The sequence below is a fragment of the Macrosteles quadrilineatus genome, unplaced genomic scaffold (assembly GCF_028750875.1).
Source record: "Macrosteles quadrilineatus isolate MER2022 unplaced genomic scaffold, UCM_ALF_1.0 Scaffold_2__2_contigs__length_208266976, whole genome shotgun sequence".
Taxonomy (NCBI): Eukaryota; Metazoa; Arthropoda; class Insecta; order Hemiptera; family Cicadellidae; genus Macrosteles; species Macrosteles quadrilineatus.
Window position 1 is genome coordinate 143,977,660 of NW_026542595.1, and position 13,219 is coordinate 143,990,878.

General features: G+C 36.7%; 1 protein-coding gene across 1 annotated transcript; it reads left to right on the top strand.

Annotated features, from left to right (window-relative positions):
- The first annotated feature begins 4,344 nt into the window (after positions 1 to 4,344).
- On the top strand, positions 4,345 to 6,778 carry LOC128984988 (ATP-dependent zinc metalloprotease YME1L-like). Its single transcript, XM_054404362.1, has 2 exons — positions 4,345 to 5,730; positions 6,413 to 6,778. The coding sequence occupies exons 1-2, from the start codon at positions 4,345 to 4,347 to the stop codon at positions 6,776 to 6,778; spliced, it is 1,752 nt and encodes a 583-aa protein (XP_054260337.1).
- The last annotated feature ends 6,441 nt before the right edge of the window (positions 6,779 to 13,219 follow it).

The window sequence follows — 13,219 nt, forward strand, 5'->3', positions numbered from 1 at the left end:
CCATTTTTCTTAACGTTTTATATCTATCATATTTATTTGTGCTCTATTTTTAATACACCAATTTAACAATACACGTGTTAGTGTATTTGCAGAGCAGAAATAAAACACAAGTTAAAAAAAATTGAGCCAGCTGCCATCAGAAAATATCTAGAAGTCTGAAAGAAAAAGAAAAAGAGTCGTGACAAAAACCACAAACTTTGATGTGAGAATAAAAGAAAAAACCCCCGCCGCAGCAAACCTGCTGACTAAGCGAATTTCCATTTGTCTTAATTGATTTTCAATTAAATATATTTTAATAAGATTAGGTTTAACGAGTACCTAGGTTTGCTGCTACAAGGAAACTAATAAAGTATGTTTTTTGTAAAATATTGGTAGCTTAGTACAAAATAAATAAATTTGATCAAAATACAAAATTTATCCATAAACAAGCAAACTACAACATTTAACAATATTCTCCATAAGAATAACATGGGAATTTTAAATTTACAATTTTTTTAATTTTCTCCGTTACTATTAACCGAACAAAAATACTTTTATATACTAAATTAATTGTTTTTTTAAGCTCTTTAAAAAGGTCTAAAGAGAAATTGGGAAATTTTGTGTTTTGAGGGTCAAAAGTGAGAAAAACCAATTTTTACCCCATAAAACCCCCCATAAAACCCCCCGTAAAGCCCCGTTCCCATGGTCCGATCATGCTGGTTCGCGAACGCATTCAAGTTTATCCCGCTTTACACCTTTAAACCAAATTTCATCAAAATCGGACAAAAATTACTCAAGTTATCGCGTTCACGGACATATATATATCTAATATATAAAATTCTCGTGTCACAGTGTTTGTCTGCAAACTCCTCCGGAACGACTTCACCGATCGTTATGAAATTTGGTGTGTAAATTCTGTAGGTATGCGAATCGGACGTAAACTATTTCCCGTTTCGAAATTCTTAAAAGGGCTCCGCCCCCGTGGCTCTGGAGTTTCCCATGTTAACCTTATGAGAAATGGAATTAATGAATCTTAACAGCTGTTTCAATTAACACGTTCGCTACCGAGCGACGCACATTTGCGTCGGTCCGGTCACTCTTACAGACTAAAAGGAATGATCATGACGTTGCTTACAGACCAAGTGATATAGGAATAACATTGCCGACAGACCAAAAGAGAAATATCGTTTAAATGGACTAATTGACTTCATAATAACCTTAAGTGAATTAGTAAGCAATAAATATTGTTTTTATTTTTCGGTATGAGCGAATTTTAAAACGCCGCATATATGCGTCGGTCAGTCTATTTAACGAAATCCAGTTAAAAATATTACATTTTCGTTTCAATAGACCAGGTGACGCACGTAAGCGTCGTTGTAAATTTGGTTGTTTCAAACTTTTACACAAACAACTAAAGAAACTACACTAAACACTAGCCAAAACTTCAAAGGTTATAACGTTTACATCTGTTCTGTGATGTCGCGGAATACACAATGTAAACAACAATGTTGCCAACTGTTGTGTGACGTAACCAATCGTCATATCCACGGACCAAGCGACGCACATTTGCGGCAGATATCCCTCTAGACCGATACGATAAAATCCGGGTTTTAAAATAGACCGTTGCTAAGAAATACGCTGTTTAATAACATTAGAATACCGACGCAAATGTGCGTCGTTAGTCCATTTCAATGTGACCAGCTGACGCAAATATGCGTCGGTGGTCTATTGTGAGAAACGAGTCGACGCACAATTGCGTCGCTGGTCTATGCGAACGTAAATTCCATATAATTGTGGTAGCGAACGTGTTAAACAAGTTGGTTCTGTTCTATGATGTTCAATAGCATTAAAGTTACAAGGATTACCAACAGGGTGCAGCACTATTATTTCTTTTACATTTATGACAACAGCTAATTTGCAACCAAAAGGTGAGTGAGCGTAGCGAACGAACTTCAACCTGGAAGCGAGTTAGCGTAGCGAACGAGCTAACCTGAAGGCAAGTGAGCGCAGCGAACGAGCTCCAACCTAAAGGTGAGTGAGCGTAGCGAACGAGCTCCAACCCAAAGGTGAGTGAGCGTAGCGAACGAACTTCAACCTGGAGGCGAGTTAGCGTAGCGAACGAGCTAACCTGAAGGCAAGTGAGCGCAGCGAACGAGCTCCAACCTAAAGGTGAGTGAGCGTAGCGAACGAGCTCCAACCCAAAGGTGAGTGAGCGTAGCGAACAAACTTCAACCAGGACGTGATTGAGCGATGCGAACGAGATCATCTTGAAAATTAAACGTAACGGTACTTTCTTTCCATCGGTCTGTCTTAGGGGAAACCTATAACTTAGGCGATACGAAGTTCGCCGGGTCAGCTAGTATATATATATATATATATATAAGTCTATATATATATATATATATATATATATATATATATACATATATAAAAATTTGAACGAATGGTGTGTTTTTCCTCTGGGGACATCAAAATGAAAAAGTAAATCGGTCCCGGGTCTAGGTCTTACCATAGATAAAACATACTCCCTTAGTAGATTTCTCATCCTTATGGAACAGCTGAAGACAATTTTATTGTTAGTTCATGTACGGTTTATGTAGAGGTCGTGTTTTGTTTACAATTTGTTTCCCGTTATTACAGCCATATAAAACCTCGTTTAACCAAATAATACGATTTAATCATAAACAATAACTTGCCCCCTAGTTATATAACCAAACAGTAAAGCACAAATCAAGAAATTAACCCTAAAATAATGGAAACAAAGTTTCGTCGACACTAGCGCCTTTGTGTCACGTACATGAACTAGACACGAAAAACGTGCTTCAAAATTTACAATGGGATGAGAAGTCTACTTGTGTTGGTTAGTCTATGGTCTTACCGTGCCACCTACGGTAATAACTACTTCCCTAAATGAAGTTACCTGTAATGCATGTATTGAAAACTCCTGTTTTTGCTGCAGTATGATGTAAGAAATAGTATAGGTACTTTATTTAGCTCAACATTACATTACAGTATACCATATTTCGAATTTTTGACCACAGTCTAGTTGTAAACAAGAGGCAAAAAGTTAATATTTTAATATTTGAATAGGCTACTTTTATTAATAATTGTAACCTTATTGGAGCAGGTAAATCACTACTCTTTATGCCTTCATACGGATGGAACTGTGATCGACATATTTTTTAAATATTGTAAATAGTAAGTTTTAGGTTTTATTCATTCATCTTAAAAACCTATTATTCATGTTATGATGTCTTTGTTGAATAATGATTTGTTAATTACAATGTATGTAGTATTGAAAAGGTAAAAGGATATTGCATTATTCGTCTCGCTACAGTTACGTGTTTTGTACCCTATCATAATGTGCTATCTGCACACATGCTTATTTTGAATGATAATTAATTAAATAGAAAATCATATTCAGCGGAAATCATAGTTGGGGCTCCCTTGTATTTATTTCCTCAGCTTACATAAATCTCAAAGAATGTCTGCAAGAATTCGAGGCTACAGGTGGCTGCTGGGTACATTGATCCGTTCCACCCACTCTCACTCTATCTTTCAAGATTCATTACTGGACAACTACCCCAAATCACAATCCTAGAGTTGGTACTAAGTGTTTTGTATACTTTTTTAAGTAAAATTAAATTTAAAAAATGTTTAACCTTGCATCACATACCATCATCTCTTTTCTAAAATGGGTAAAGATTCTTTTCATAAATTGGCAAGGGTATAGATAGTTATACTAGTTGGTTGTGACTTATTTTTTCTGTTTTTATCTAGAACGTCTTATCTACAGTAGTATAGAGTCTATGTTTCATGTTAAGTTTAGATTGTTTATTAACCTACTAACTGGTTTAACCCCCAAAACTAAGAAAATCTTCAACAGTCTTTGTTTAAATAAAGTCATTTTTTCTTAATAAGAACCAATAACAATAGGTCTTCATATTGGTTGGGGTAAGAACGTAAGACTCACTTAAGGAAGAAATTCACATTCACATATAACATATAATAGACCATGACAAAATGTAATAAGAATATGTTTTTCTTCCATGAAATAACTCTATGGTTCTTTCTTTTGCATTGAATAACCTGTTGTTAGAAAAAAAAACACCCAACAGCTGTTAGGAATCTTTCAAATAATCATCACAAACACAATTTCAAAAACAAATAATGAGAAACAGGAAAATGGAGGATTATTTGAGTGGCAACGATGATGGTTACGGCGATGATACTGATGATGGTGGAAATCATGTCCTGCATCTACCTTGGACGATAGAGTTGTTATTAATAGTATCACTTTTGTTAATCATCATTTTTGTCTTATCATTGGTGTTTATTTTATATTCATGTGCAAAAATGATAAAAATGATTTCTCGTGAGGTTCAGTCTCTGGAGTCAATTCCTCAGGTCCGCACAGATTTGACAAAGTCGAGTTATAAATTCAGTGATGTGAAAGGAGCAGACGAAGCGAAACAGGAATTGAAAAACATTGTTGAGTTTTTGAAAAATCCCGAAAAGTTTACTAAACTTGGAGGAAAACTACCAAAAGGAATTCTTCTTGTCGGTCCGCCAGGAACAGGCAAGACTCTCTTGGCAAAAGCTATTGCTGGGGAGGCTGGAGTGCCTTTCTACAACAAATCCGGAGCTGAGTTTGATGAAATGTTTGTCGGCCTCGGAGCAAAGAGGATTAGGGATCTGTTTAGACTAGCCAAGAAAAACACCCCGTGTGTTATCTTCATTGACGAAATCGACTCTATAGGAAAACAACGAACATCGAGTGATATGCATCCGCACGCTAACGACACAATCAACCAGTTACTGATAGAAATGGACGGGTTCAAAAGCAACAGCGGAATCGTTGTATTAGGAGCAACAAATAGGAGAGGTGATCTAGACACAGCCCTCCTGAGGCCAGGAAGGTTTGACGTTGAAGTAAACGTTTCTGTCCCGGATTACACAGGTAGAACAGAGCTGCTCAATCACTACTTGGGTCAAGTGCCCCATGGTGATATCGATTTAGGAAAAATCGCAAGAGTAACCACCAACTTAACTGGGGCAGACATAGAGAGCATGGTGAACCAGGCCGCATTGAGGGCAGCTGTGTTGGGAACAGAACTCGTCACTGCAGAACATATAGAATACGCTATAGATAAGGCGTTGATGGGACCGGAGAAACTATCGAAAATACTGGATGAAGAAACGAACAAGATCACAGCTTACCACGAGGGCGGACATACTGTGGTGGCTTACTTCACAGAACACGCACAACCTCTGCATAAAGTCTCAATCATTGCTAGAGGGTCTTCTCTGGGACACACGTCTTTCATCCCCAGCAAAGATGATTACCATGTGACAAAGACACAACTACTAGCCATGATTGACACCATGATGGGGGGCCGGGCCGCTGAGGAACTCATATTTGGAACAGAAAAGGTTACCTCTGGAGCATCTAGTGATTTGGAGAAATCAACTGATCTGGCGTCGAAGATGGTTCAAAAGTGGGGAATGTCAGACGAGGTTGGGTTATCGAGTTACAGCAACCGGACCCTGATGAGTCCTCAAACTGCAAACCTGATAGATGCAGAGGTCAACAAAATCCTGAAAGAATCTTACAAAAGAGCTAAAAATATCCTTATCGCTCACAAGGACAAACTTAGAGAACTGTCTGAAGCTCTTTTGAAGTATGAAACACTCGATGCGGAGGAGATTAGTTCAATCATGGAAGGCAAGACTATTAGGAAGCCGCAAGAAGTAAATATTGACCTATATTAAAGAAGTAAATTTCAATCAGTGAACATTGATCACTAATCGATGTACATAAATAATAAGTATACAAGTGTTTTGAAGTTAGTATAAATACTAATCATATGAACAAATATAAATTGATTAACCCTGCAATGTTTTTTTTTTACATCCATTTTCTATAACTCACTCGTTTTTCCTTGATACCATAAGTGATTGGTTACCAGAGATTTAGTACTCGCCTTAATAATAGTTTCTGGTCAAATAAACAGCTAGTCTTGGTCACTGGTCAACAACAAAGCTACAAAATGTTTCTTGCTCTATTCACTCTACATTAAAATCTAGTTAGAAATAAATACACAAAATGTGTTTCCTTAATAAAGTGACTTTAACAAATAATTCTTCACAATTGGTCTCTGAGATACTATCATTCTCCTGTATGTGCCATCTTAAGACCAATTATTTAGGTATTTTTCTGTACGATACTTGTTAAGTACGTTAAGCTGATTACTATTCATCATTTCTGATTTCAATAACTTTAAAGTCAAAATGGTCTATTTGTAAACTAGGGATCTGTCGGTTCTTGATACCAATGATATTTTTATATTGGTATCAGTATCAAGAGTAGATCGTCAAAAGTCTATAGCGATTCCGATACCTGACACATCTGCGAAGACTAATGGTTTTGCAGCTTGCGGGTGACGACAAAGTCTCCGTGACTGCGGAAGACGACGATTATGTGCTCACAACCACCGGAGATTATCAAAATGTTGGCACAATCGCGGATGACAATGATGATCTTTCCATTACTGTGGAGGATATTCAGGATTTTACCCGATCGCAGGAGACTTTGATGATGTCTACACAATTGCAGGAGGTGATCAGAATTTTGCTGCAATCAGGGGAGATGATATCAATGTCAACACATCTGAAGGTGATCAGGATTTGGCCGCCATCGAGAGAGACCACGATGATGTTTCCGATACCACTGAGCTGTACTAAGGATTTGGCGCAACCACAGAAGACAGATTATGTTTCCGTGACTGAAGAAGATTAAGGACTTTGCAGTGATATTGGAAAACGATGAAGATGTCTCCATAACTGTAGGAGATGATCAACATACTACCTTGAGCTCAGCTTGATTAAAAACTTTGTTAGACCTTCGATATGGTAGCTATTTAATGTGTTTGGAACGGTTTAAATTTGAATTGGTTAGTTAGAATTTGTCATTGCTGCATTATTAAAAACCACCCCATTACCAAATAATTACTTTGAATAAGGATATAAAATTATAAAGAGAGGTTGATATAGGATAATCATAACCATACAGAAAATTTAGTAGGGTCTAAAAAACTGTATCAGTATTGAGAATCGATAAATTTTGGAATCGATACATCACTATTGTAAACCATTGTTTATATTTCAACCAAGGAGTAAAGTATGCAATGCAGAGTAAAGTTATACGCTTAGATAAGATAGAGGAAATACACATCTTAACATCCCAAGTCTTGCAAGTCCTAAAGTCTTACAGTGGTGGCGATGTCCTGTAATCCAACTACTAGGAGGTCACAAATTGTGGATATTTATAGGCATGCACTGTGGATGTGATACTCCCTGGTGTGGATTAACGTCCGCACTAGTGAATACTACGACTATACGCAGTACTATCCTGATAATTAGACCAATTCGATAATACCAAGGCAAAAATGTGGTTTGGATTCCACTATGAACTGTAGGTCTCTTGGTTGCCATTAGCTGTATGGGCTATTAATTAACAGCTGTGTCTAAGGAATATGTCGGCCTTAGTCACTAACAAGACTACAAGATCGCGCCACTCATCCTACACTCATCTCCATTCATACTTGGCTTAAAATACCTACTTTGTATGGTCGCCATTTCATTGTAAAGTATCAAAGTATCCAACATTAATGGTATATTAGTTTACACTTTTAATTTAACATATTTTTTTAACTAATTGTAATGTGTTGAAGAAAACAAAACCCCAGCATCAACAATAAGAAATAATAGTTTAATGACACAAAAATCGATGTACATAAATTCATTGACTAAGGAAATAAAAGATTGACTTTTGATAAGTTTCCCTTGTCTGTGATAAATTCAATTATCTAAAAACAACAGATACATCACCATAGTATTATTAGAGTCCATTTTATATACGTATATAATTTACAATCAGAATTGCATTGCTTGTGCAACAAATACATATAAAAGGTATTAATTTTATGAGTTTTAAGGTACTACAAAAAAGGTTAGAAAAACACTATGGATAGTGATCAATAATTTTCTTATAGGTAGCCTATCTATAAAATAATTTAACATAAAATAAATGTTTACTTTAAGTTAACATGATTATAATAAAATTTAAAAAACTACTTCTCGATCCTCCAACAACAAATCAAATTTGCAATAAACATTTTCACAGATTGAATATGTCCAACTTAATTATATAAAAGTTAAAGCAAAATCAAACCCACACAATCTAAATATCTTGCCTTAAAGCTCAGGGGAGTAGCAAATTTACACAAATTTCTATACATTTGCATTGGACTTGCATACAGCACCATATCAAATAAAGTATACAGCTATACAATGCTACATACCGGTACTATTACAATACGCTATGTTAGTATAGAACCACTTAAGTGAACACTCGGAATGATCAGGCTGATATCAGCCGTAAGGCAACAGTCAGTCGAACCGATGTTTAATTGTTTTTTTGGCAGCATTTCATTTAGATAATTTAATGTGTGAGTAATAAAATCATATTTTAATCATGCACATAAAAGACTTGGTCTTCCACAAAAACCATGAGCCATTCAGTCTTATTGAGCGGAGCGAAGCGAAGCTCTTATACTACACTCCTGCTTTTGTTTTACAAATACTCCTCCTGAATGGCTTAAGCGATCTGCACCAAATTTAGCACAATTATAGTAACCGACCATGGGAAGGTATAAATCTGAAATGGTACAAATTGGACCACAGGGGTTTTCTCTACGTTAATTCAAACTTTTGGAAATTTAACATGGGCCTTATGGGTTAATTGGTTGCCATGGCATTATTTGCGAGATAACAATAAAAAGGTAAACAAGAGTCGCAACATATGTTAGTCAACGAATCATCTAAATAGCATATTACAAATACCGTACAGAGAAAAAGGGAAGAACAATCGGATTAATATCATTGAGTATAATTTACTACAAAATGAAATACCAATAATTATGGGCGACGGAATAAGGCTGATGCACCATTGACTTTAAATAATCCAAATAGCAATTCCATTTATGTCAACCAGATCTAGGCCTACATACAATTGAATTTGGATACTGCAAGTAGACATTCCATTGACGTGAACCAGGCGTACCATTGACTTTGGATACTGCAAATAGACACTCCATTTATGTGAACCAAATCTAGGCCTTCATACAATTGAGTTTGGATACTGCAAGTAGACATTCCATTGACGTGAACCAGGCGTACCATTCATTCATTCATTTATTCCAACGGGAAACCCATTACATTGAAACATTACCAAGAAATAACAATAAAAATCAAAGCAAGATGTGATACAAATCTACAAATAATTACAACAACAGCAACAACGTAATTAATACATTAGTCTATAAATTCAACAGCAAAAAATGTGTGCTAAGTACAAGTAACAATATAACATCACCATATACCATTTAAGAAACCATTAACAACAAATAAATATTTTCAGAATTACAACAACAATAAATATATATATTTTTTTTTTTGATCATGCAACAATAACAACAAATAAATATTTCAAAAGACAACAATATGATAATCTGACTTATGTTAAACTAATGAATACTGAATTGCTACACAAAATATAATCTGACTTATTCAATACTAACAAAAGATTGTGTCTACATGCATTACAAACTACTGTGTCATTGTCGCAGGCTGTAGAGCTCGTCAGTTGCGACTCTTAGCAGGCTCCTCTTGACTGATGTGGAACTGTCAGCGAAAAAGTCGATGTGGTGTGAGGCTTTGTTCCCAAGTCTCTGGATTCTATTGAGGGTGCTGTTTGCCTCATAGTTGGTGCTCACATGCCGTCTTCCAAAAAGGTCGGTAGATCTGGTTCCAGTACGACAAAGGAAACCAATCTGGCCTAGCAGCTCCGGACAGTCCACGAAACCATTCACCAGCTTGTGCAGAAACACTACTCCAAAAACATCTCTTCTGACTTCTAAGCTTTGAAGGTTGAACAATGGCTCGAGATCTCTAATAGGAACTTCTCTGAAGGCAAACCCCATCCGACAGCCAAGGAGACGTAAGAACCTGTCTTGGATGGTCTGAAGCTCCCGAACCAGGGTAATCTGATGCGGCGACCATACTACGCAGTTATATTCAAGCAGCGGACGTACAAGGGCGCAATAGAGTGTCCTAAGAGAGTTGAGGTCATCAAAGTCTCTGGACGAACGTGCTAACAGGCCAAGAGATCTAGACGCTTTCGCACAGATGTTTTGGATGTGTAAATTGGGTCTCAAATCCTGAGCAAGCATTACACCAAGGTCACAGGTACTCTCACAACGAGTCAGTGGAATGTTATCTAGTTTGTAGTCGAAGATGATGGCAGATTTAATTCTATGAAATGTAATGCAGTTGCATTTCTTCACATTGAGTGACATGTTGTTTATCTGGCACCAATTCACAATAGCCTGGAGACTCTCCTGAAGCAACAGACAATCAGCCGGTGAGGTAATTCTTCCATACACTTTCAAGTCATCTGCAAAAAGCAGACAGTCAGACCCAATAACCTCAACAATATCATTCACAAAGGTGTTAAAAAGATACGGTCCCAAATGCGAGCCCTGGGGTACACCCGACGTCACTTCAAATTCAGTTGATAGGTGTCCAAAGAATCTAACTCTCAACTTACGGTTGGAAAGATAGGATCCGAACCAATCTAGGAGCTCTCCAATTATTCCATAAGCTTTTAATTTAGCCAGGAGATGGTGGTGGCTAACTCTATCAAACGCCTTAGAGAAATCAAGGTAGATAGCGTCTAATTGCTGGCGAGCATTGAACGCCTTAATTATTTCAGTTTCTATCACAGCCAAGTTGGTAGCGGTAGATCTACCAAAGGTAAACCCATGTTGTCTCGGAGAGAGGATACTTCTAAATAGAGGAGTGAGCTTCTTTACGACCAACTTCTCAAACACCTTAGCCACAGCAGATTGAATAACCACAGGTCTATAGTTGTTAACATCCTCCTTTGAACCTGCTTTGTGTATAGGTATCACATATCCAAGCTTGAGAATATCAGGGAAAACACCACTACGAAGGGATTTGTTGAACAGAACATGAAGAGGGTCACACAGTAATACTCTGCAATATCTTAGAACACTTGAAGGAATGAGATCAGGTCCACAGCCTTTAGACGTATCCAAATCTCCTAATGCTTCAAAAACTTCATTTGTAGTGAAAGAAAGTTTACTCAAGCAGTTTACAGTATTAAAGTTATACTGAACTGTAGGGATTGATGGAGGAGAGAATACAGATGAAAAGAAACTAGCAAATAGTTCACACATCTGCTCAGGCTGGGTTGACGACAGATCATTGTGTGTCAGTTTACTTGGGACGATCTCTTGCCGTTTTAGGTTATTGACAAATCTCCAAAAAACTTTGGGGTTATTGGGAAGACAGTTTTGAACATATACAATGTAATCTCTGTAGCAATGCCTCGACTGCCGACGGCATTCTTCTCTTAATCTCGAAAACTCTAAGTAGGACGATCTATCTAGGGTGTTCTTGTAAATCCGGTGAAGTCGTTTTTTCTCAACGATAAGGTTGATTAGATCAGTAGAGAACCAGCAAGGGAAGCTGGTGCTACCAATTTTCTTGAGCGGTGTATTTTGAAGAATAATATTCTTCAAGGTATCACAAAATAACTGAAACGAGGTATTTAGGTCAGAAGAGTCAACATCAGTAGTAAGATTCGCCTCAAGGAGACTGTGAAAGATATCAGCATGACGACACCCCATTAGGTTTGGAATGAAAGTAAATTTAGGCTTAGACAGGAATGATTTAGGTTGAAGAACTATGTCAAGTGCTGGATGCTGAGTATCAATAGGTAACAGGGGTGCTACCTCTTCACGAACACACAGATCACTTGATGAAAGAACCAAGTCCAGGAGTACTCCTCTTGCATTGAACACTTTGTTGAACTGTTTCAGAGTGAGGATGCAAGCCAGCTCATTAACAGCTCTAGATGAAGCAGTAGGGCACAATGGATCAGGCATGGACCAGTCGACATATGGAATATTGAATACTGCAAATAGACACTCCATTTATGTGAATCAAATGAACCACTGCTTTGGATCATGCAAGTAGACAATTCATTTACATGAATTAAATGCACCATTGAGTTTGAATACTCCAAGTAAACAATTCGTTTACGAGAACCCGACGTATCATTGACTTTGGATACTGCAAGTAAACAATTTGTATCATTAACTTGGAATACTGCAAATAGGCATTTATTTATCCGAACCAAATGTATCATTGCTATTGGATACTGTAATTAGACCTTTATTATATGAGAACCAGATGAAACATAAACTAGGAACAATTCATTTGCGTGAACCAGACTTATATTGACTTAGAATACTGCAAATAGACATTCCATTTAAGTGAACCAAATATACCATTGACATTGGATCTGCAAGTATTTAATCTTATTTGCGAGGAACAGATGTAAAATTGACTTTAGAAAAGTATTGGATTAATATGCTAGCTCCGCTCAATATTGCAAGCATACAACTGCATTGCACACCTAGTACTAATACTAATATTGACAGTTTTTTTTAAGTAGCCGCTTCAGTTCAGTTCTTAAAATTGCAAAGTTTCACATAACTGGTTTAAGTTAGGTAACACTTAAAACCTCAAGAAAGCCCAGGACAAATTTATACCGGTACTACAGTCGATATATAAGTTTAAATAGTGTAGTTACATGTGTCAAAACGAAGTCAGCTTTTTATAAGAACACAAGAAAAGAAGGAGAAAAATAAAAATAAAAAAAATAAACATAATCCAATCCTCATTGGATAGTGCTGGGTTCACAACAAACATTCGTTATCACTAGGGGAAACCCGTCGAAATCGACGGTTACTTTCAAGGCTTACGTTAATTCATCTAACTGCGATAAATTGGGTGAAATATACATATTTTGAGCATTTAGCATTGTTTAAAGGGTAGTAAGTGTGAAAACAATAATGATTTTAATTGCGTTAGTTGCCAAATTTGGTTGATCATTCAATGATTAAAATATTTCCCATACCGTACGTCATTTGACTTATCGGAGTTATTATTAGTATGTTATATGATATCTCTTCCTTTGGAAGAACCTTTAAATAGTATTAAAATCGTATTGGTGGGTCTTTTGTAGTTAAACACTTCAGTGATTTCATCAGTGTAATATGATTTTATTTGAAAAGAAAATATTTTTTGG

Coding starts and splice junctions, on each gene's coding strand:
- LOC128984988 (XM_054404362.1), top strand. CDS start 4,345: ATGATTTCTCGTGAGGTTCAGTCTCTGGAGTCAATTCCTCAGGTCCGC. Junction 5,731..6,412: donor CTATTAGGAAGCCGCAAGAA/GTAAATATTGAC, acceptor ATGGTTTTGCAG/CTTGCGGGTGACGACAAAGT.